Source organism: Ricinus communis, chromosome 10 (assembly GCF_019578655.1).
Source record: "Ricinus communis isolate WT05 ecotype wild-type chromosome 10, ASM1957865v1, whole genome shotgun sequence".
Taxonomy (NCBI): domain Eukaryota; kingdom Viridiplantae; phylum Streptophyta; class Magnoliopsida; order Malpighiales; family Euphorbiaceae; genus Ricinus; species Ricinus communis.
In genome coordinates, this window is record NC_063265.1 from 7524464 (window position 1) to 7550181 (window position 25718).

Genomic DNA, 25718 nt, shown 5'->3' on the forward strand with positions numbered 1-25718 from the left:
GATATTCAAGATCCATTCTCAGCAGTCTAACTAACTGATTCTTGTGGTGAAATCTTCAACGATGCAATTTTCCAAAAGCTACTAAATAAGACCGTTTTAAAATGTGCAATTGAAAAAAATGGATTTTACATTTTTATGAAAACAATAACTCTTCAGTTTTCAATGTTTTTAGACTTTAAAAATATATTGTTCCAAAATAGTCACTAGCTGAATTAGAAATATAATAGATTTAAATCAAGAGATATGTTGTCTAGTAAAATTAAAAAATGGTTAAAATTATATTATTCGAATTAACATGAGCATATTCCCTTTTTCAAAAAGCAATGAGAATAGAATATTTATTGTTCTATCTTTTGGCTCCTCTCTCTCTTCTTGGTAGTTTTTCATACTGATAGGTACATTATTGATTGTTGCGGCCTTTGTTAAGTTTATTATTTTTAACTTGTTCGCTCTTTAACTTGATTTCTTGTTTTAGTGCCCTTAGTTTAGTTGGGTTGTTTGCTAGTTTTTTATTATAGGGTTCTAGCTTGGTCCAAATCTAGTAGTGCACTGGAGTCCGCTCCTCAAACTCACCAGAGTTCTTTAGGAATCTATTGGTTGATGGATGCAAGTATGTAAGGGAAGGATTAGCTACTGAAAGTTTTATGAGGTTTGGGCAATAGGCCATTCGCTCTTGATCGATGCTTCCATTGGCTCTACTCCACCACCACTAGAAGTCACGAGCCTTCGATGATGCATCAAGATTTTTCTATGTAATTGAACTTTTTCGATGGTTTTGCTTCTATATCGTAAATTCTCATGTTCGAGGATCGGAAATACTTTAAGGAATTGACTTTTCAAAAGATTTAAAGGTATCTAGTTGTTGTCGTTGGAGCTCAAGGGGAAGAGATAGATGGTGTTGGAGACAAGTTTCATATTGAAATTTTTTACTTGTTTATGTCATAGGGTCGATCTTAGCTTGGGTATTAAGCCTGGTCACTTGGGTTTATTGGTTTTTTTATCCTCTGTATTTAAACTCTTTATTTGATAATGTTGTGTTAGGCCTTTGGCCTTGGTGCTCTTCATTTGAATAATCCTTTATCTTATATTCAATTTTCTATTGTACCCCTTTTTGGCCTTTAAAACTCTTAATACACGCTCGGTAAGATTTTACTTGATAATATTTTATAATGATATATTATATAACATTTTAATAATAAAGGAGCAAACATGGCAAAGATAATAAATGAGATTTATGAACGATTTAGCAATAATAAAGTTAATTCTTAAGATTGCTTCCTTTAAAATCAAACGTGCAGGCTAAGGTGTTGTTGTTAGATGGATTTTCTTATTCCTTTTCAGGAATAAAAATCCAATTTAATCACTAATTTTATTGTTAGGTTCAATTTAGTTTTTTTTTTTAAAATTTTGAATATTTTAATTTATATTTTTGTATATCAGCTCAAATAAACTTTATTTTTTTACAGAAATGAGAAAGTGAGTTACACATTCTCTAAAAATATTATTTTTATAATTAAATAAAATAATTTTTAAATAATATTATAATTTCAGCGAGAATAATAGCGGCAATAGCTAATTTTTATTTAATTAGATTAATTGTACTAAAATTATAAAATAATTTTTAAATAATATTATAATTTTTTAATTATTTTTTATTTTCAAGAGGGTGACTCTCATTCTCTTTTTTTTTTTTCAAATAGGATTAATTTGAGCCAATTATATAAATATTTGAGCTAAAAATTATAAATTTAGAAAAAAAAAAATTAAACCCGTATGACAAAGTTAATGGTCAAATTGGACTTTATTCTTTCTCTTTTATAATGTTTTAAAGTGATACATAAAAGGTTATACAATTTTAGATTAAATATAAAAGAGATTTTTTGGGTTTTCTTTTTTTTTTTTGTGGAGAAGAAATTTTTCGTTAAGAAAAAGAAACACAATGATCCTCCCCTAATGTTTGGCTACATAAAAAAATTAATTATTATTTCTATTAAGGTATTTAAATTTTAAAAAGAAGAGAAAAATAGAAGAAAAATGATTTCTCTTCCGTTTATTATTGCCAGATCTCAGGATGGTTGTTTCCTGTCAAAGAATGTTCATCTCATCCAAATTTATCAGTGATCCAAACGGTGATCAAATCAAGATCTTTTCTGGTCAAATGAGCTAAATGGCTCAAGTTTATTTGTTTTTATTATTATTATTATTATTATTACATATAACTAACTTAAGCTTTTATTTATATTAATCGTTTCTTTAATCATTCTTAAAATAATAATAGTCACTTTGAGGTGGTAAAAAATTGTGGGAAGGAAAATTTTTCAGCAGTCAACCAAGCAAATTTTTTAAATTATTTTCATATCATGAAATTCATTATTATTTATTTATTTATTTGAGTTACTTAATCTATAAACATGAATTTTTTTACGTTGATTCTAAAAAATTAATTTTGAATTTATTTATTATTTATAGACTTATTCTAATGGTAAATGTATACTTCTATTTGAATAAAGTTTAAATTTGAGCTTTTCTCCTTTTATGATTTTACTTTTTTCGTTTCGATTTTATGTTTTATAAATATATTTCTTATGTCAATTTTAAAAAAAAATAATTTCAAATCGGTCTAGCATTTCCAAACTTAATTTGATGAAGTTTGAGACACTCTGTTTCTATTTGTAACTGAAAAAACTATAAATATGCTTAACTTATAAAGATTAAGTAAAAATTGAATGTTTTTTCCACTTACAACTAAATTAAAATTTGGTTGTAATCATGATGAGAATAAGTAAATTGCTTATTTAAAAGTTTAAAGATTACAAATCTAAATCAAAATTTTATAATCTGTTTTTGAAGTAACAATATTACACTTACAATTAAATTAAACCATGAAAAGCACATCCATTTACTTAATTCAAATCTAGCCAAAAAAGACCTCCACTTGGAAATATTCTTCTTAAAAGAGCAACTTTTGTCATATTTATATAAATACAACTTCCTAAGCAACAATCCTTGACTAGAACATTTAAAATATAATTTGGTATTATTTAAATAAAATATTTTGCTTCAACAACAAATTTAATAAATGATAATTATGCACAAATTAAGGTAATTTTTTAGTTCATCAAATAAATTAAGAGTCTGTTTGGTTCGGCTAGTTAGTGGCTGATAGCTGGTAGCTGATGGCTGATAAATTAAACCATTTGGTAAAATTTTATTAGCAGTTGCTGTTAGTATGTTAAATGACTATTGAGAGTATAATTTATTATTAAATATATTTTATCTTAATATATTATATTCGATGGTAAAAATTAATAACAATAATTTATAATAATTAAAAATATTGTAGTTAATTTTCTTTAGTTCAATTGTATTTATTATTAGAAAAATCTATAAAAGTTATTTGAAAAGTAGAAATTTAAATTTAAATTCTACCAATAAAAACTTCTAATTTCAAATACTATAATTATAATAATTATTTAACTATGAAGAATAATTTCAAAATAATAATTATTTATTATAAAATATAAAAATAATTACATGATATCAACTTTATAATAAATTATTATTAATAAGTTTTGATAACAATAATAGTGTGCAAATAAATAAAATAAAAGCTCTAAAATATAGATGATACAATCAGCAGCCGATTGGAACTAAATAAGCTATCAGCTGTTGTTTATTAAATTTTTACCAAATACTTTAATATAGTTATTAAGTGAGAAAAACTATCATTTGCATCAAATATCTGAATTAAACATCCTCTAAACAAATGAAGCCCACAATTTTCAAATATACCAGCAGCAGCTTGGACTTTCATTGTGTGTTCTACAAGATTTTCTTGTCATCCATTCTTTTTCCAACTTTTTCCCCTTTCTTTCATGATTCTATAAAACTCAAGTTTAGTCACGATATTTATAATAGAACATAAATGCTTATATTTACAATACGTTTCTATCTAATTACGTAAACAACGGCTACTTTTTTTAATTTTATTTATTTTCTCCAATAGACACTAGCGAGTATATTAACGTATGTTTGAGATTGTTAATTTTAGAATTTTTTGATTTAATATATTAATTTTAGAAATAGATTTTCTCGAACATATTTTTAGGAGAAATATCAATTTATCTGATTTTTATAAAAATAACTTTTAAGATCTAAAAAATGTCATTAAATAAAAATCAAAGTTATTTTCAATAGGAGGACTGAGACTAGAATAAGTTGTGTGAAAGGACCAAACTGAAATTACAGTGGGATAAAGGTGAAAATTGTTATTAGAAGTAGAGGGGGCCAAAGTAAGAATATCAAAAGATGGGGGGTAGGAGTGCGCGAGTACTTTACTTTTACGAAATATCCAGATTTTTGTTATTTTATGGTGGTTTCGCAGTCAGTAAAAAAAAAAACACTACAAGTTAGGGTTTGATGCGACAGGTTGCAGAAGGGATTGAAGCATGGTGGTGCTAGTGATTAGCACTGCCACTCCCCAACTCATGCAACAGAAAAGAACAAAAGGACTGATCTTACAAAATCAAGTATCGTATTACCAAAGCTGCGTATCCGAGTATTCTAATTCTACAGCAGCACATAATAACCCAATTGAGTTTATGAATGGCGGCACCACTGAGTCAACACGGTACATAAAGTCCGAGTTGTTATATTTTGGGTTTGGGTACTTGCAGTCTGGTTCCGAAGAAAAGGGATGGGGCCACTCTGGTTGACTCGTTTCTATTTCAGTTCAGATTTTCTAATTAACCTCTGAAAATAAGAAAATTCATATTACCAAATTTGGCTTACAATTTCCTGAATATGAGAAAATCACTATCTTACTGAATATAATATCAATCAAGCTTCTTACACTTATCACCTAAATTCTGTTACATCTTCTCCTTTTTCTTTTTCTTCTTTTTTCATTTTCTCAGGAAAGCTTATTACTGATGTATGATTCCACTTCTGCAGGTAAGATTTTCAAATCTCAATCTAATTAACTCAAAACAAAATCAGAACCCACTTAAGCAGATTTGAATCCATACAAAATATAAATATCATACATATAGTACATGAATAATATAAGATTATCCTATTTTTTTATTACCCGTCAATTTTAATTATATCTAAGACTAGTAACTAATAAAATACATATTTAATAAAAAGTACTTAATTTGAATTTATTTAAAATATAACTATTTGAACACATTTTAAATCCATTTAAAAATTTAATCATCATTATTTGTATTAACATTACTTTGAATACTATATGAATTCATCCAAATTCTTTATATTTATAAGTAATCTTTTAGATATTAATTAGATAATAGCTTCTCCATCCGTTAAAGATCTAATTATATAGATAAATTTAAATAATAAAATTAAATTAATAAAATAATCTAAATAAAAAAATCTAGAATCTAAAACAATCAAATAGTTAGTAATAAACAATTATCCATTATAATCAATATAAAATTCAAATCCTACATAAAACCTATTAAAAATCAAATTTAAACCTTAAGATCGGATGAGATTAATATACTCAAATATTCAGTTAAAAATAAACAATAAATAATAATAATAAAAGGGAGAGAGTTTTGTAAATTGTCGTCTGAAATCTTAACAATTTATAACAAAAGTGAAAACTGGTAAACAAATGCAGCAGAGTCAGATAAACAGTATAAAGCCCGTGGAGCTGTGGGACAAAAGCGGGTCCTACGATTCCAACTTGTCTGCTGATGTTGGAAAATTCATTTCACGCGTAGGTGGCGCGTGTGTGGAGTACTATTATATTATTAAAAGAAAAGAAATTTCCAAAATAACTAATAAACTTGTTAATGTCAGTGGATACCATGTAAGCTTTGAATTGATATAGATTTTGGCCGTTGATACCTCCGTCCAGAAAACAATCTAACGGCGTAGTTTTAGAGTCAAAGACCTATCTTGATGGGTCTCTTTGACCAAACTGGAAAACATGCTTTTTTTATTATTATTATTTTAATTACAAAATTAAAGTTTTCAAAGTTTGATTGAGCTGTCACTTCAATCTAGGCGCTCTTCGTTGAAAATCGAGATCATCATATAATTACTACCATACCCCTAGATCTTTCGTTTTTTTTTTTTTTCTTTCTCTATAACTATGTTTTCCTATTCATTTTCTTTTAATTCTATATTTGAAAGAAAATTATGTAAAATAAAGTTGAAAGATAAGTTTATTATGTTGAAAAATGTTAAATTTAAAATATATTAAATCTTTATATTTATTCTATTTTTATAACATTAGAATTATATTTATTTAATTTTAAAATTATTAATAAATACTTAAGACTTTCAAATTTATATTTTTCATTAAATATAATTGATATAATATGTCACTGTCAGTGAAAGAAATAATATAAAATATTTTATTATATGCGGATTCTAAAATTAAAGACTATAATGGGAATCATAATTATAACATATTATATTTACCTCACAAGCTACATATTATTTATTTGATATGTAATATAATATTTACTAATTTATTTTTTAATATTTTATTATTAATAAAAATAAAATATGTCATATTAAATGTGTAAAAATTTGAACAAGTAACAATAGAATATTTAACATTTTATTTATGAGATGTTATTATTGTAATAAATAAAAAGATAAAACATCAAATTTATAAAATTACTGGTATTTTTATATTTAGTTTTTCAAAATTAAAGAGTTGGTAAAAAAAGAAAAATCTAATAGAAATTTTATAAGTTTTTTTTGAGTAAAAATTTATTTTGACAATATTCAACTTATTTACATAATCACATATCTTGTTTTATAAAATTATAAACGAGTAAAAATTTAATATATTAAAATAAATAAATTATCAATATTTAACTAAACAATTAATTAATCAAAGAATTTTAGTTTTTCAATATTTAGGGATGTCAATCTTTACCCTCCATAAAATCACTTATCTAAATTCTATTCCATTAATTAATGATTTAGAATTAATTAGATAATAAGGACAGATAAACTAATATAAAAAAAAGAATAATATTAAGTTTGACCAGGTATAAATAGTGTAATAATTTGTTTATATTTGTAATTTTAGTAGCAATCAATAGGGGTAAATTAATTGAAAATAAAAATTAAAAAAAAAACTAAATTAAAAATGGAAAATCAACTACAATTCATAACACCAAGAATTTATAGTAATTCGATCAATTTTTCCTTATATCTACTCCTTAAGGACGCTCTTGAGATTTTCATTATCAAATAGAATTACAAATATAACTCTATTTATGTTCTTTTATAAGGTTAAAAACAAACATAAATATTTTTTCAAACGCTCACACTCTAATTCAAATGTTTATTTAGGCTTATACTCTAATCCACTCTAAGATCTTTAATCTTAGTTATAAAAGTTTTTGATTCCTTACTCAAACACTCCATTTCACATTTTGAATTTTGAATACAATAATTAAATACTCAACTACTCAAAGATTAAATCATAAGCCTGAACCTTTAATATAATATAAAAAGATGAATATTTTGAGTTGTTGAGAGTAAATGCATAATGGGGCTCAAAATAAATGCTCTTGCTTGACCTATAATGCTTAGAAATGATATTTAAATACTTCTAAGTGAAATAGAGTCGTTGCACCCTCATTAAATGCAAAAATAGTTGTTTCTACAACTGTCATGAATGGCTTGAATAATTCTTCACAGTCGTGAATCATCAGTGCGGAAAACAGATTTGAAAAGCTGGAATCCATCATGGCCGTGAATAATTCTTCAAGTCCGTAAAAATTGCTTTCACGACTGTGTAGTTTTATTCATAGCTAGGAAATCTGGTTTCATGGCTTAAAAACTTTAGTCGTGAGCTCTTATATGATTCAATGAAGATTTTGAGAATTTCCATTATTCAAGGGCGTGAACTTCTTCACGGCTGGAAATTCGTGTTCATGACTTAGGAACTTTCCCCGTGAATCATTTTGTGATTTTTTTCAAGTTTTAAGGAGGAAATCATTTTTTACAGGCGTAAATTATTCTTCACAGATGAAAAATCTCCTTTACATCTTGGGAACTCTCTTTATGAACTCTTCTATGGTATTTTTAGATTTTGAGGAAGAGATCATTTTCACGAGCGTGAATATTTCTTTACGACCGTGAATTCTCATTTTCATGGCTGGAAAGGATGTTGTGAACACTACTGCATTTTTTACCGTTTGAGGTGAGAATTCTTCATGCTTGGACAACTGAAATTTCACGGCTATGAATAAAAATTTATGGGCGTAAATCTGCCATGTCTTAAAAGAACTAATTTTCTTTCCTTATATATAAACACTCAAACTCAAACATAAAACTAGGCATTCTTAATTGATTGTAATCATCAAAATAGAATTAATAACTTAAATCAACAATATTTTCATTCATATCCTATCTTAACTATTTTAGCATTTTGGATTCTAATTAAATGTAAGATATTAAAGATTATATAATTGAACTTATAATTATGAGATATCTAATATATTAGATTTATAAAAATAGACTTTTTCTATTATTTTATTTTTTTATAATGTTTTAGCAATTATTTTCAATTGTATTTTTTAATATGCCTCTTTAAATATGATATATATTATTTTAGTCAAGATGTAATTATGGATTAATAATTAAAACCTTGGTGTTATAATTTATACATGTGCATTGAAAATATTTCAGATAATTACTTAAATAATGAGTTATAGAAAAGTTATTTGAAATTTAATAAATAAGAAAATAAGAGTAATTTTAATTATTTAAATAGTAAATATTTATTACCTAGGTTTAATGTGTTACTGTAACTAATAAGAGAGTGATACTCCTATATAAGTGTTTTGTACTTTAATATTATAAACATACTCTATCAATTAAAACTAATAAATATGTGATAATCATCTATCGATTTTGTGTATAAGTAGAGATATATATATAACATATCGAGCCTACTAGTATGAACAGTGAGATATCCTTTCAAGTGGGAATAATCGTTGTTCGATTTCATTTCTAAATTAATTTTGTGGAATTGAATTAAACAACATAACATGCCTCCACTTCTAAAAATAGTTGCAATAACATATAAGACTTTCAATTTAATTGTTAGTTATTAAGTGAAGAGACTAAGATGGAAAAAATTTGATAAAAAATCTCTATAAACTATTATTTTAATTTGTAATTAGAGTAGTCTTAACTGTCTATTAATCTTTTCTGTAAAACTAGATCCCATTCAAACTTTTCCAACTTATTGTTGAAATGGTATGTATATTATATAATTGATTGTTATTCAAAGATTTTTCAAGTAATTGTTGGTGGGTTTCTTCTCCACCTATTCACTATTCAAAGACTTTATTCTAACTTAAAACGGTTATCTTTCTGTGATATAAATCTTCTCTAACTCAACGTGCTAGAAAATAAAATGACATAAAAATTTGTATTTTGCTTATAATTAAATAGGGAGTGAGTAAGGGGCAAAAATGTGAAATGGGAATTGGAAACCCACATCAGCAAATGTATTTTAAGAAAAGAAAATGAATTTAAAATTGAGTAAATTAAATCTGGGTTTTGGTAGGTTTGACCAATGCTCATTGGGCTCCATTTATCTTCTTCTTCTCTATTCTTTTCTTTCAATTTTTCTTTTTATTGTTTTCTTTTCAGTCTCTCTCTCTTTCTCTCTCTCTCTCCAATTCTTAATATTCCTTTCTCCTTTTCTCTTCTCTACCCTTTCTTTCTTTCTTTAATAAATCTCTCCCTCTCACACTTCTTTTCAGCTTTTTCCTTTCTTTGACTTGTTAAGGGTTTCTTTTGCTTTTAAATTTTTTTTCTTTTCCTTTTCAATTCTCATCAAATCAAACCCACAGCTTCTCATTCATTAGTATTTTTGGGTCTGTTTTTCTTTGCACCGAAAATTGCATGAGCCAGTCTTTTCCTTTTCCAGGTATGATTATGTTAATATTTATTAGTATTGTTGCTAGTGTTTTAATTTCTTTTTATCATGGGAAGATTGTGACTTTGAAGCTGGATGATGGGTTCACTTTAGAATTTTGAGAATTGTGGGATTTTGTTCTTAAACTTTGTCTTGTTGACTTGATTTGCCTTTATATGCTTCAAAGTTTCCATTTTTTTCATTAATGGGTTTGTCTGTTTCTAGGAAATATATGATGAGGTAAATTCAACTGGCTTATTGGGTGATGCGAGTATAGAAATTGGGCCTTTTTGGGGTTTTGAAACTTTGTGTGATTTTGGATCTCAGTTTGGTTTGCTTTTAAGCTAATTGGTGTTGATTTATGGGTTCTCTTGTGTTATTCTGAAAGTGCATTACTGCTACAATTTCTTATTAGTTGGCATTTCAGATTAGTCAAGAAATCTGTAGCACAAAATTGTCTCGATGTTTGAGCACATAGGTTACTTAATTTTTGTAGAATTTGACCCTAATTATAATCAGTTGGCGTGCTAAAACTTAATTGTGGGTGTAATTTGAGCTGTTCTTCCTATGAAAAGATTGATTTTTTATCGAAAATTGTTATGGGAGGACTATTGAATTCATGATGGCAATTTAATCTGGATAACAGAAGATCTATTAAGTATTATCTTTGTTTGCCTGCTGTTTAATTGGGCTACTCAGTGTTACTGGTAAATGGAGTTTCCTGCAACTTAAGTTGTTAATCAGTTTCTTTATTCTTCAATTAAGGTTTGCCTCTCTAGTGTGAGTAATTAAAAATGCAAACACACCCTGTTTCCCACCTGAAGCCTTGGCGTTTATGAAGTTCATAAACTCTGATTATTTAAGCATGTGTTGCTAATTATGCTTTTAATTTTCTTTCGACAGAAGCTTTGAAGACCCCTTATAGCTTTAAGGCATTGAATGTGGTAAAATGGGGTGTTTCACAGTCTTGAAGAGCAAGAAGAAAAAGCCTGAACCTTCAGTTTCCATCAAGCGTGTTAGTCCTAAGGAGCAAACACCAACCACGCTACCAGAACCCCAGATCCCAACTCGGTCATTGCAATCAGCACCCCCTAGTTTTAGGACTAGAGTGAAACCTGTTCAACCAGATAACAGATTAATTAACAATAGAGCACGGGTAAAGTCAGCTCCAGAAAGCCTTGATTCTGCAGAGCAAGATGATCTTGCAGCAATTGAATATGATGAGCATGAAGAGTTGAAGAGCAGAGTTAGTTTAGCGAGGGACCACCTGAGCCCACAGCCTCTTCCTCTTCCTGCCGCCGCACTGAAGCCTGCAGGTAGCTTGAAATTCACAAATGGCAGTGGCCCTCTCTATGCTTCTGGGCCATTGCCATTGCCACCAGGTGTAACACAGAGTGGAACATTAAGGAACTTTTCGTATGATGAAATCATATCTGCTTGCCGCAATTTCTCTTCAGATCGGTGTGTATCTGAAGGTCTTTCTTCGATTATATACCGGGCTTCCTTTGGGGATGATACTTCAAGTTCAAAGAAGTTCGAAGCCACTGTTACACGTCTTCATTCCTCCCCTCAGGTAAAGTATGACGGACCATTTTTTTTCCTTATATGAAGTTTATGATCACACTTTAGGAAGATCTCCTACAATTACTCTCCACCATATTTGAACAGATTTGCAAACTTTTGATACCTTTTTGCCATGCATGGAAGAGATGTTTTGGTAACTTTTAGAATAGATATTATGGTAACTTTTGCAATAGATTACCATAAATGGAAGAAATATTTTGACCATTGGCTATGCTTTTCTGTTGGAAGTTGACTGCATATGCCTTGACCACAATCTTCCATTAAATAGCTACCAACAAATGATTACGGGCATGACTTTTGCTTGAAAATGTCTACTCAATACAACTAATCAATAATTACCATTATCTGGCCACGACTTTGGTTTTTTCTAGTGGAGTCTTTGTGATATGCATTTACAAAATAGTGTGGGTGTGCGGATCATCTTTTTTCAACTGTTTTGTGATGTATCAAGTCTGGCAATGAAATAACAATTTGTCTTGTGATCTTCCAGGGTTTCAAGGAATTTATAAATGAGGTTAATACTCTTGCATCCTTGCGGCATCCAAACCTGTGTAAATTGCTTGGTTATCATGCACGTGATGGGTCAGAGCAGAGAATGCTGATCTATGAGAGGCTTTATCATGGAAGCTTGGACCGCCTTTTGTATGGGAGATTAGATGGCCCTCCAATTGACTGGAATACCAGAATGAAAATTGCTTTATGTGCTGCACAAGGTCTTACTTTTTTGCATGAAGAGGGGCCTTTCCAGGTATCTATAGATTTTATCTGCACTGTTAGTTGATATGTCTGGATGTGAATAATAACATGCAGAAGAATGTTGCATGTTTTTTTCGTTCTTTTATGTAATAATTCCTTAGGATGATAATATTAAGTGTTTAACATTTTAAAATAATTTTTCTTTTGTTATCTTTAATGATTGCAATCTGCATACAATATATTTCCCTGGAATTCTAATGACCTATTTGTTCCTTAGGTTATTTTGTAAAGAAATTTTCTTGGAGATTAATGCTTAAGATCTGTTTCGCATTAGTGTTATAGAAGTTTTTGGTGTAATTCAATATTCATATGTTTACTGAAAGCGTTCTGTTGTTTAACAGGCAATGTACAATGAATTCTCTACTGGCAACATACAGATCGATAAAGATTTTAGCGCAAAGCTTTCAGGATATGGTTGTGTTGGTCATATTCCTGAGACAGAGATCTCTAACAGTTCAGTGGTAAGTTCTTCTGCCTTGCGTGCTTCCATTTTATCTTGCTCTATGTCGAAACCTTTCAGATCCTTTAACCTCTTCACTTTAATATGGGAAGGCATAGATTCCAACTAAATTTGCAGTCATTAATTGCTAGATATGTGCTTCTGATGTTAGGTAAGTGAGGGCTAATTATGTTTTATTTTACTTACAGGCTGTGGCTAATCTCTCTGTGGAGACACTGGAGAGAGGGTTGTTGACTCCGAAGAGCAATGTATGGAGTTTTGGAATTGTGCTGCTTGAGCTACTTACCGGCAGGAAGAATCTTGATAATCGCCATCCCAAGGAGGAGAGGAATTTAGTAAGATGGAGCCGGCCTTTCCTAGATGATGACTGTAGACTGTCACTGATTATGGATCCTCAGCTAAAAGGCCGTTTCCCTCTGAAAGCAGCAAGGACAGTGGCCGATATTGCTCTTAGATGTCTTAAGAAGGACCCACTGGAAAGACCAACTATGAGAGCCATTGTAGAAAATCTTAGAGTCATACAAGACATGAAATCCTCAACTCGATTCCCTTTGCAAGAACCAGCTGCAGTTGCTGGAAAACAGATGTCTAGATCCCCAAGTCTGAATGGGATCATTACCCCAGCACCCAGGTTAAGTTTCTCACCATCCCCACCGTCAAGAGCCCGACCATCTCTTTCTCCTACAAGGCCACCTGCTTTGCCCATCTCTCTTCCTCCACGTGCCTGTTCGACCCTCTCATTGGACGAATTGGAACAGCAAGAAAGCCGAAAGTCATCATCATCAGCTGTTCGAAGGCCTAGTGTTGAAGGATTTTGATTGTTAATATGTATTTTCTCTTTTAAAATTCTTTTCCTTTTTTGGAATACCCTTTTCGATTCCCTTTTTGCTGATTCAATAGAATATATAGAAAGATAAAATGTGGTTCTTCCCCTTCCAATCCTTCAAGATAAAAGAGAGGATGTTGTTTTGTAGATAGAGTGCGAAGCCTGGTCCCTCGAGGCTGATTAGTTTCTGTAGTCCACAATGCCATTTATATGATAGTATTCTAAATCCACCCTTTGCCTAGTATACTGCTGCTCTTTAGTGATAATGCTGATTTCTGATCCAATATGCAGTTGTCCTGTTCCACATTTCTAATTGAATGAAACCTCCACTGAGTGGTGATTCTTCTGCTTTTGCTTTATTCTGCAAATGTTTTCCACGTATTTCTTCAAAACAAAATCCTAAGCTTCATGTTCATGCTAGATCTTAATCTTTCTAGCATAATATAAAATGGTCCTTTCCATGTGGGAATTGAATATATTACCAGAAGTGGAGACGATGCTGAATGCAAAACCTAGCTGGTGAAAATGATGCAGCTTTAAAGGAAATATTCCCAAGAGATTAAAGCAACCTTTGAATTTTATTCATAATATTCCTCACATAACAGGATATTATCATACTGCTACTTTCCTTTGCTTTCTTGAAAAGTCTCCATTCAGCGTGCTTACTTTTCCCAGTTAAAAGTTTGCTTTTGCTTCTTTCATCAAATCATATATATATATGTACACAATTGTGATATCTAGTAAAATTGGTTATTATTAATTAGAAATTAGTAGTCACTCATTCTGATTATCTTTTGTATAAAGATATTAATAAACATGAATTTATTAAGACATCCTCAATATCATACATTCATATATAATTCAAAGTTCAATTTAGCAGTATTTTTACCATATATGATATGCGTAGATGCCATATTAAGAGAAACCTGATATGCATGGCAACACCAATGATTGCTTGCTATTACATACTAATACTAATTGCTATCCATTCTCTCACCAACACCTATCAAGCCAGTTGGGAACTGAAAATATGCCACATAAATTATAATATCTTGCCCTTATTTTTATATTTAGCATGTGATTTTAATTTCTTAATTATATAGTTTAATTTTAATTTTAGTTTCTCTCACAATCATTAACCAAAGTTTATTGATATGACCACAATTCTAGCTATAATAATAAATAAATAAAATGTAGTGAGTATTAAAATTGTTGATTCATTTTATAATTAAAAATAATATTGTTCAAGTAAAATTCAAATAAATAAATAGAAAATCTAACAACAAATAATCTTTCTCAAATATTTTATTCATCTTATGAGAATTGAAAAGAAGATTTAGCAATCTAACTTTTTATCCATTTCTAACTCTTCTTCTTTTCTTTGTCATTTGTTACTACAGTCAAAAGTATTTCAAATCTTAGATTTTTAGAATTTCAAATAAAAATGATAAGAAAAGTTTCTGAAAATGGTGTAGTAATTATCACCATAATTACAGCCTTGTAAGCAGATCTTGGCTGATAATTTACCAAAAACTAAGATTAAAATTAATATTGAAATACATTTACCAAAAAGGACTATACTAGATTCAAAATAAATGTAAAACATATTATATATTTAGCAATTAGCCTAAGAGAAACACAACCAAGCAATCAATTTCAAAATTAATAAACTACTTCAACCGCTATTTTTAGCGACAAATTATATTTCAAACCGAATTAGTATCGGTTTATCACTGACTATGTGTTTATGTTTTATTATGGACCAACTCTCCAATCGATCTTGTGTCTATTGATAAGGACGACACTGATTTAATACGAGATATATCTATTATTTTAAATTTTAATTAAATTTTGTTGTTTTAGTTAGTAATTATTTACAATTTTAGTATTGACGAGTAATTCAATATAAGTACATTACTCAAAAAGGATTAAGAGCAACATTTATCAAGTTTAAATAAAATTTTATTAAAAATCTTTTTATGGTTAATTTTTTTTGCGAGAGTGTCCGGGTTTCTCATTAAAATTTGAATTCGTGCGTATGGTATGATAATGTTTTATTGTGTTGCACGTTGCATTAAAAACAAAATTTGAAACGAAATGGCGCCAGTTTAAAAATCTAGTGGCTCATTGAATTGAATTGAAATTTCTGAGGAGAGAAAGAACATAATTGGGAGCAGTTAGAGTTGCACTTTTGAATTTGTCACTGATCATAAAAGATGCATTGAATTGAGTTTTGGACCCCGTTCACTGAATTTTGGCTAACACATAATGTTCCAACGTTGAAGTCATTGTCATGTTGAAGGAGAAGATGAGGCAAGGAATTGCTTTTAAAAAAGAAGATATATAATTCTTTCAAATTGGTCCCAATAACCAAGTCCAACCATATGCGTCCAAAGAGTTTCGTTTACTGAGATGCTGTCAAGTTCATAGCCACATATAGTTTCCATCCACAAGTATAGCCTGTTTTGGACTGGAAGTTGGTCATCTCTCCACATTCAGCAACTGTTTCTAGTTGCCTTTTTGTATCAGAAAGACGGCTGTAAATCAATATCCAAACAAACATCATCTCATCTCAGCCAAGACTCACCAATTCAGCACTCCGCCTATGCTTCACAAGAAACTACGAAGTCGTTATGATTGTTATTTTGTTTTAATGTGCCTAACATACGTGTTGTGGGTTTCATTTTGCAGAAAGAACTTGATTTTGTTCGGATGTTACTAGATCTTATTACCCTACTATTGTTTTAACCTTCCTCGATTGCCCAAGATTTGCCCACTCTAGCTGCCTCTTAAGTGTTTCTTATACTTAAACTTACAGGTAAATTATTTATAGATAAAATTAATTATATAACGATATTTTCTATATTTAGACATTATAAAGTTGGTTGACAGTTGTGCTTCGAAAAAAAATTATTTGTTTGGATAACAGAGGACAGAAAATTAAAGAGAAAAATAACTTTTCTATATTTGGAAGAAAACAGGAAAATAACTATCATTTTCCGCCCTATATTCTCTCTCCATTGTGGAAGGAAAACAAAATAAAAAGGTAAAAATAAGAGACTAGAAAAATAAAGGATAGATTTCCTTTTTTAAATTCCATCCATTCAAAAAAGAAGGAAAATAAGTGTCAATTTGACTCTAGAACTTTCTGGTGAGGTTCAATGCTTTATTAGTTAAATTACTTGAAATATTTTGCATTCTAACCAATCCGTTTTACACTCTCCTTCAAAGCCAAGGGAGATGAATTAAAAAAGAAATAAAACAAATAAAAAGCATTATTTTGAATTTTTAACTATATATATATATATATATATAAATATATTTTGTGTTCCTCTATCTCTAGCTATATTTCTCTCAAATTTTAAAAGCAAATCATAGAAATTATTTAAGAAGAAAAAGGTACGTTTTTATTTTATTGGGAAAGACTGGCTAAAATGCAAAAAGGAATGGGAAAATTTAGCCAAAAAATAAAAATAAAAAAAATTTAGAATGATTTGACCAGGCTAAAAAAATTGGAGAGCAAATTGGTACTTAAGCCGTATTCCTTGTATATATAAACAGCAGAAGCACATTAGAGAATGTAGCAACAAGTAGTGCTGGAAACATTCTGAGGTTGAATTGATTCATAAACTGATAAGTTGAGGCCGATGGAAAGTCATTAGTAATTTTTCTTTTTCTTTTTCTTTTTCTTTTTTAATAGCAAATTAACACCTTATGGAAAATATATGTTAATTACAAGACAAAATGAAAATGGAATTTCAGATAATACTATTGTCGTTAAACGTTGGTGTAGCATGAACACAGGAAGCTTTCTGGCTATTCGAAGTGCAAAGGCCGACACTGTTTTCATTGTCCTCTATACTTGAAACATTTCTTACATAATCATCGTATCTAGCAATCTCCACATCTATTCACATGAGTCCCCCTCCGAATTATTCAAAAAGAAAAATCATTTTTGTATTATACACTTCATATAATGAATAAAGACACATCCTTGAACTATAAAAGAACCAAAAATGTTGCCCATCCCACTAAAAAACTACCTAGAAACTTGTAATTATACAAGAACAAAAACAAGAATAGTAATAATAATAATAGACAAGGAAATCTCATACAGGATCATTTTGGCTTTCCTCTGGTCCATGTCCATAATTATCTTCACCTCCACTCTCCTGCTCTTGAACAGCTGAAGCAATCTGGCAATCCTCAGGAAGTCGTCCTTCACTCTCTCCAGCTTGGGGTGGCACATGTGATGCTGAACTTCCTTGTTGCTCGGATACCAAGCTTGTAAGACCATTCTGCTTCAAATATGTCTCCAGCGGAAGGCTTGCTACTTGAAGAAGACTCATCATGCTCATACGGGCTACCCCTGCTTGTGACTCTTCTTCACGGTCTGGCTGACAATTCAAGTCTATGTGCCCCTTCCCAGCGTCCACCATTTTGTTTGAGAGATTGTTGCTCTGACTTTTGGATTCTAATTCATTCATTGACCTAGCTTCATTCTCTGAAGGATCCTGGGGTGTAGATGCATGCTTAGAGCTGCTCTCTACTTCGGCTTCATCTCTCAGACCTGAAATGTGCTGATTTCTCTGGGCAATCTCTGCTTCCCGCTCTGATTGACGCTTCTTTTTGCGCAACATCATGGTCTTGAAACGGCGCTTAACTGTCATGCAAACGTTACATGTACATGAAGGCTTGTGCTTTCCCTTACCACTTGGGGGTTGAATGCACACAATACAGGAGCAACCGGGACGATGCCTGGGGTGTTTGGTTGTAGTAGCAACTGCTGTGGTGCCTGGATCAGCCTCATCTCCAAGGATTGCAGCATTAGCCAAAGCGTCCAATCCAGAAGATTCTTGTTCCTGGGCTGGCCTAAGGATAGTTGTTATTCTCCGTTTCTTGAAATCTATAGCAAACGCCATGATAGACTTAAAACCAAAACCATATAACTTCCAGAAGTTTTTATGGTTTGCAGTTAATAATGCAAAGATATACTTGAAAGTAAATGCCATTTCATAAGATAAATCTTTGTGCAAAATACATCAGCTATGCAGACTCTTGTCTTCATTAAACCATGCATGTGCGTATTTGTCCAACATTAATAAAAGTTCCCTATAGTACATCAGTTAATTAAATGTCACAGCATGAAGAGGCAGACGCAAAAACCATACTGAAGTGCAGGCGAGATCTTGAAGTATTATTAGTGTTTCAGCACATGAGAGTAAATTTTAATATCTCTTCCTTCTATAGACCCAAAGAAGCAGCAGAACTACGTACCAATGCAAGTGCAACATATTACACAAGGCATAAACCATACATCCAACTCGGCGGCATCCACATGTATTTTTTATGTTTTCAGAAATGAATACTGTAGCACTAATTTATGTAAAGAACGTCTGACAATTTCAAGTCTATTAGAACCAGAGCAAGGTGTATGATATAGTTTAAACCTTCTAACAGTAGCTTCTCATGCAGCGTGGAACTTAATTTCAAAAAGAAAAAGCTTGTAATCATAAAATAGTGCACGCTGCAATGGCCATGGAATGTTCCTGTCAAAAGGGAGCCATGGCATTATCATAATTCATACCCTTATTTAGTCTCAGGAGATTTTCCAATTCCCTTGGCGTCAATTCATCTGGGGCAGAACACGAACACCTGACGATACAAAATCAACATTATGGATAGTCACAGGGAGACTGGTTTTTCTCACAAAGAACACAGCCCAAAGAAAATGGCTACTGGAAAACACGTTATTAACCTGCTTTGATCCCCAAGATTGTCCGCACATGTCCATTTAGGTGGAAGAAGAATATCAACTGGCAACTTCCGCCACTTACAGCAGCTATCACATGGAGTCCATTGCTCTTGCCCCCTGATTATAAAGCTTATATTAGGTGGGAGCCAAACCCATGAGGAAGAAACTAAGACTCATTCCAGCGCGAATGACAGAGATATAATGCATTTGAAAAAAGAAAAAAAAAAAGAAACTGCAGGAAGAGGCTAGGGTACTACAGCTCCAGCATAGGTGACACCATTATATAGCGCCTGAATGGCACAGGATACTTGATGATTCAGAAATTGAGAGCTTAAATACAATTTAAAGCATGTTTCATGTACCGTAATGGAAAATGGTCTCAAGATTTTCTATTTAGGTAATTTGGACTAATAAGATGTTTTTCCATCAGAAACTAGCACATTGCTATTTCCTGACTCAGCAATTAATTATGATGCTGCGACTGTTATTCTTGATTTAAACTCCCAATCCCCTTTTTTTTTCATGTTTCTTAGGCATGCAGCATATCAATAAAGCAAACAAAAGTGAAGGAGCTATGTAAAAAATGCATGGGGAAATTTATCTCAAAAAGAAAGGTTAAAACAGGATATACAATGACTTACATTTGACTTGGACTTTAGACAGGTAAAGACAATCAGTAAGGGAAATTGTGGAAGAGTATTGTACAAGGAAAATTGCATAAATAATAAATTTAAGTGATATGCAAGATGATTATTCTTACCCAACTGCACGAACTATGAAAATACTTCTCTTCCCAAAAACTGGAGGTTCCTACAGGAGAAAATATATAGGATCAGAAAGTCAACAGCTTAAATTTCTCAAGGAACAAGGTGAGCTCCATATTCAGAATTTTTAGAAAGTTTTGGAGGATTGTCATGACTGAATCAACTGGAATGGGGTTTAACTTCTTTTTAAATCCTCCACAAGCATGCAATTTATGCATGTAAAAGTAAGTGTGTGAAGAGGAGGAGAATTCGTAAATCATGCATTGCACACATGTTAGACAGTTTGGTTCAAAATCACTTAAGAATCGAAATGACGTATACTAGATTTGATATTCAACATTAGTTCCAGTTGCCAAACATGCGCATCTTTTTTAAGCAGAATATCTTTATGGAATGGGTAAAATATCAAGTTGTTGTAAGATATGAGGAAAGAATCTGTTGAAATTTTTTATTATTAGCATGTAACCAGAACATTTTAGATATGAACGCTGTGTCTTTGTATTACATATATGATCAATAAAAATTCAATCAGACTATTCACCTCATATTCTTCAAAATCATGATCCTCAATAGTGACAATGCTAGGCTTTACAGTTGGTGGTGGGCGGAGAAAGTCCTGTGCCTCTTCCCATGTCAGTTTGAGCTCCAGAGCATCTAGACTATCAATTAAAAGCCTCTTACTTTTAGACCCAATGTTTCGTGCTCTTTTTCTTTCTGGAACCAGCAATGATGTTAATAGCAAGCTCTCCCTGGTCCTTTCCTCGTGCTTCTCAGATTTATGCCAGCTAATGTCACCATTAGCTGAATGCAAATGTTTGGAAAGTGCACTTAAATGTGTATCGGTGCTTCCCTTCAGTGACTGAAGAAGGCCAGAGTAACCACTAATTATAGGTAGATTCTCAAAAACACCCGAAAAGAAACTTTCACTTGAATGAACACCATTAGGAATGGCAGATGGTTGGATGTCCTGTTTATTTGATAATTTGTATATCAATACTAAACAATCAATTCTATTAACACATAAACTCACTCCATTTTTACCTGCACTGCCATAGAGTTTGATGCTTTCCTGAACCCCATAACAAGTTTTCCTTCTGGATCCATACGACTAAATGTCACTGCAATAAAGATTGTAAAATCATATGTTATGATGTTGACATGCCACCATTTCCCTAAAACTTATGGCGCAAGAGACTAGACCTGAATTTTTGAAATACTCTAATGTATGGATTATAACATAAAACTACTGGGGTGTTGCAGTTACAAAATAATGGCAGGAGCTTTACAGAAAATTATAGTGATCTCAAAAAGCTATGTTTCTGGGAGTAGATTCACAACAGAAAAGATGGACTTCAAAAGCAGGTTACAAGGGGATATATATGTTGAAGAGGATAAACCACAAGATAAGTTAATTTGAATGCCCATTATAATAACAATCTTCATTATGCTGAGATTAACAATACCAGTATCTCCAGCTTGCAACTGCATGGACTGTATGCAAGGGGTTACGCCCTCCAAAACATACATTCTGCTGTTATTATTAGGCCAAAATCGGAACTGAAACACCCACTCTTTCCCCTTTACATCCTGAATCCTTAGAGGAAGACCCTCCGGTTGAGAGATAGGAGGGAAATATGCCTGCACAGTGATTCAATTCAATTGATATATGGCAAAGGTCATCTTCAAAAGATCTCTAGGAAGAAATAAGATGGCCATTGTATATTTGTCACAAAGATAATACAAACTTACTTCAGCACATGCTTTTGGGAGAACTAAACGACCAATGCGACCAGCATCACTGGCGCTGAGAACCTTTTCGAACAACGGCACAATAGTGGAATTCGAACTTAAGCATAACACAGTTAAGGTAATCAACTATCCAAGTTAACAGAGGGTTGAGAAGCATATAAGTATAGTATATTACACGGTTCTGCAAACAAAAAACTAATAAGACTAGATAAATAAATGATGACTAATGGATACTCTGCAGATATTTGCTGTAACTCTTGGTCTGTTATCCTAGGCCAATAACGAGGAAGCAACTGATTTCGTCCCCGTCCTTCAGCAGGTGGCCTAGCAACACGTATCTGTGAAACCATGCCTGCATTGGTTTCCAAACCTGTCACAAGGGCTGACTTTGGAGGCTTGGGCAATAGATGGCGACACCTGGACCCTTGTTGGAGTGGGGAGGATGCCTTACTTTGAGTCCTTTCATCAACGACAGCTCCAGGAAAGGGAATTGGGTTCCCAAAAGTGGAACCCAGGGTAATACTCAAGTTTGTTTGTGTGAGTGATTCATATAACTCTTTTGCTGCAATAGTTGCTTTACGAGTCTCTGGTTTGGCAGTTAGAGATAACCCATTTGATGCTTGATTCAAATTTGAGAAACTTGTGCTTCCGATTTCCCCCACAGGAGGAAAATTATCCTCCTGTTTCATTTGCCTAAAAGAAACACTTGTCTCATCATTCTGTAATTGGAGTAAATGTCTTGTGGCAATAACCTCAGTTGAATTGCCTAACCGAAGAAACTTCCTTTCTACATCCAATTGGTTGTCAGAAGACTGCAGTTCACTTACATTGTCAAGTTTTGACATGCCAAATCCATTAGGTTTTTCATCCCCTATCACCTGTATAAATATGCTTTAGTATTTGCTAAAAACAACACCTGATTCTGACAGTTAACACTGCAGAGCTTCCATCTGAGCCAATATCTAGCATAAGTCTGGTACACTAAGGAAGAGTGGCTTGCTTCCCACAAAATAGTAAAAGACAAATTTTGACAAAAATATGCAATATTTGACCAAAGATTAAATTCTTTGATTTGTAGAAACCCACGTTTGAATTGGCATAGGATTCCCATTGTTACATCTATAATTCACAGACACATAAGATGAAAGAGATCAAGGAACATCAGGAACCATTGTAAACAGTATGCATTAGAACCAGTGGGAAACAAGACAAATACAAACATAAAAAAGATTAGCTAGTCCATACAAGTGGTTTGAACTTACAGAGTTTATCCCTGAACTCTTAATACAGTTTATACAGTTCACACCACCACCATCGAGCAGCTCAAGCAGAAACCTGGAAGCAATGCATCCGCAGTGTAGCCGCTGCCATTCCAACCAAGTTTCAATTTGTTTACATTCTGTGAGTAATCTATAGAAAGCCTATAAGGGAGATGTTAAAATGAGCAGAATTTTAACTACCTTGCCACATGAAACACACTCCCTCCAACCAGAATCCTTTGAGTGGAAAAGATCACAAAACGTGGATTGCTCATATGCAGTCCTGTATCCACAATGAAACATCCCCAATTAAAATTATGGATCACAACTACCACACATGGTGGCTTGCAATTGAAAAATACCAATAACTGATGCATTTTTCCTAATTCAGATTTCAGGTGAGAAATCCGATAAACTATATAAAAAAAAAAAAAAGTTTTATTGTGCAGCTGCAGTCTCCAATTTCAGGCTAAAAGGTTGTTTGCACAAATCTAACTCTATGGATTTAGCATTAGATTCTAACAAATGGAGCACGCAAATAATTAAATTTCAATAGTGTCCAAAAACAATAATGACAGTTGAGCAATAATACAGACAAAGCCTAAAAATAGAAAGGTGCATAATTACATGGAATTAGAAGAATGAAAAGAAGCTTGACAAGTAGTTCACTGTACAACTCCATTGCCAACACTGCGACTCATAAAAAAAAGAAGAAGAGTAAAGTTAAATAGAGAATTATAAAATTACCCGCAGTTATCGCAGAGAAGAGCGAAATCGCCAGATCGCAAAGGCCAACCTTTTCTCCAATCGTTAGAGGTCGCTCCACATAATGCATTCATGCACGTCTTCTTCGACTCCATGCTCAATATCACTTCTCCTACAAATAATTCCATAAACTTAATTTCAACTTTGAAACAAGCAAATCCCTAACTATGCCCTTAATTAAATCAACTCGTGAAACACGCACAAATTAGTCAACTAAGAAGCAAGGCAACACAAACTCACTATTTATAATAAAATTTGTGCAGCCATATGTATACAAGCGAAGAAGAAAGATGAATAAAGCAAAAGCAAGCTAACCTCTTATCACAATCTCTCATACAATACTACTTGAGGTACTTAATTATATGACTGTTAATAGAAAGACGACATGTTTGATTTTTTTTTTTTAATGCATATAAATCTCTCTCAGGCCTTGAAGTAGTGTGCTTAAAATTAATTTGATTAAGGCGGTGAAGTGAATGGATCGGGAGTGGAGGCGGTTTCCGGTGACCGGAGGGAAGGAAACAAAAAATGTGCATGCAAAGCAAGAGTAAGTTAGAATACAGAGAGAGAGAAGAAAAAGAGTTTGGTACTAACAAATAAAAATGCATGCACGATGATACTTCAAGTCTCGGCTAACTCCACCCCACCTTTCTTTTCTCTCACTTCCCCCTTTTTTTTTTAAATAAAAACTAAAATCACAAATATAAATTGGTATTTTATTTAGACAATACAAATGGATAATTAGAAAAGGGAAGACATACCTGTTTTACTAAATATCTTGCTTGTAATTTATGAAAGATTAGCCCACATGTTATTATTATTATTATTATTATTTCATTATAAATATGTTTATTTAAGAATAAAAGTGTAAAATTTGATTAAATATTAAACCAAAATATATAAATAATTTTAATAAATTATTATTTTGGAATTGTGTATCCAGAAGCTGTCAATTTATATATTAATATTAATTAAAATAATAGATTAATAGAAATATTTTATGCATTATAATTTTTCATAATGTTTATAAGTTATTGTTCGGTACTAGTTATTTATTTATCTGAATAGAGTTTAGATGGGAGTAATCGTATAATTAAAATAATATGATTGTGGTGAATTAGATTATTACCAAATCAAACTAAGTTGACATATTATTAATATAATTTAATGGATCATGTCAAATTGCAACCGCTGCCTTTTGTTGCCGCGTGGGACATTACCAATTAGCACTATGGAACAAGACTATTCCAGATTATTACTATTGGCTTTTCCATGTTTTTGGAATATTTAGTAGTAAGCTATATTTATACGTTAATTAAGAACATGCATAATTAAAAATAATATCATTAGAACGTATATGTATCAAAATATAAAATATAAAATATAAAATATAGAAAAACCGTTTTAGCTAGTATATTTAAATGTTTCAAATATTTAATATTGTGATGGATATTTTTTTCTGTTTAAAAAAGATATTTTTATTTTTATTTTCACAAAAAGTAAAAATAATATACTTAAATGTTTCAAATATTTAAGATTGTGATGGATATTTTTTTCTGTTTAGGAAATAAATATTTATTTTTATTTTTATAAAAAATAAAAATTAATAATTTAATTTAAATAATAATTTAGATGCAGTTCCATAAATAATTCTTCACATATTAAAAAAATTTCCACAATACGCACCTAAAAATATAAAATTGATTAATTTATAAGTTAATTTAACATATTATTTATGAAATATGTCAAATAAGCGTATATAAATAAATTAATAAATAATTTAAAAATATAAAAAAAATAAAAATAAATGAATAAATTAAAAATTAATTATTTATACTTTAATTATGCGTCAACTACATAACTACTTATCTTTAT

At 31.1% G+C, this 25718-nt stretch overlaps 2 protein-coding genes across 4 annotated transcripts; one reads left to right on the top strand and one right to left on the bottom strand.

Annotated features, from left to right (window-relative positions):
• The first annotated feature begins 9706 nt into the window (after nt 1–9706).
• Nucleotides 9707–13795, top strand: LOC8274931 (probable serine/threonine-protein kinase PBL1). The gene is made up of 5 exons (XM_002528640.4): nt 9707–9937; nt 10829–11498; nt 12000–12257; nt 12607–12726; nt 12914–13795. The coding sequence occupies exons 2-5, from the start codon at nt 10875–10877 to the stop codon at nt 13541–13543; spliced, it is 1632 nt and encodes a 543-aa protein (XP_002528686.1). The 5' UTR covers nt 9707–9937; nt 10829–10874; the 3' UTR covers nt 13544–13795.
• Nucleotides 13796–17296: 3501 nt separating this feature from the next.
• On the bottom strand, nt 17297–24464 carry LOC8274932 (B3 domain-containing transcription repressor VAL2). Of its 3 annotated transcripts, none has more exons than XM_015725085.3 (13): nt 24159–24464; nt 23826–23955; nt 23280–23361; nt 23082–23183; nt 22054–22697; nt 21820–21916; nt 21534–21708; nt 21112–21188; nt 20612–20929; nt 20067–20116; nt 19310–19423; nt 19139–19206; nt 17297–18457 (listed from the first exon to the last, which is right to left on the bottom strand). In XM_015725085.3, the coding sequence occupies exons 2-13, from the start codon at nt 23936–23938 to the stop codon at nt 17661–17663; spliced, it is 2637 nt and encodes an 878-aa protein (XP_015580571.1). In that variant the 5' UTR covers nt 23939–23955; nt 24159–24464; the 3' UTR covers nt 17297–17660. The 3 variants fall into 3 exon arrangements, with proteins under 3 accessions (XP_015580571.1, XP_015580570.1, XP_048225946.1); XM_015725084.3 differs by having other exon boundaries at nt 20612–21037; nt 24159–24463; XM_048369989.1 differs by lacking the exons at nt 23280–23361; nt 23826–23955; nt 24159–24464 and having other exon boundaries at nt 20612–21037; nt 22054–22512; nt 22647–22697; nt 23082–23165.
• Between the last annotated feature and the right edge of the window lie 1254 nt (nt 24465–25718).

Bases quoted from the DNA above. Each gene is read 5' to 3' on its own strand.
- LOC8274931 (XM_002528640.4), top strand. From the start codon at position 10,875: ATGGGGTGTTTCACAGTCTTGAAGAGCAAGAAGAAAAAGCCTGAACCT. The intron at 11,499-11,999 runs GTAAAGTATGAC...GTGATCTTCCAG, and splicing joins GTCTTCATTCCTCCCCTCAG to GGTTTCAAGGAATTTATAAA. The intron at 12,258-12,606 runs GTATCTATAGAT...GTTGTTTAACAG, and splicing joins ATGAAGAGGGGCCTTTCCAG to GCAATGTACAATGAATTCTC.
- LOC8274932 (XM_015725084.3), bottom strand. From the start codon at position 23,938: ATGGAGTCGAAGAAGACGTGCATGAATGCATTATGTGGAGCGACCTCT. The intron at 23,184-23,279 runs GTAGTTAAAATT...TTGGAATGGCAG, and splicing joins AGTGTGTTTCATGTGGCAAG to CGGCTACACTGCGGATGCAT. The intron at 18,458-19,138 runs GTATGAATTATG...CGTTTGCTATAG, and splicing joins TCTCCTGAGACTAAATAAGG to ATTTCAAGAAACGGAGAATA.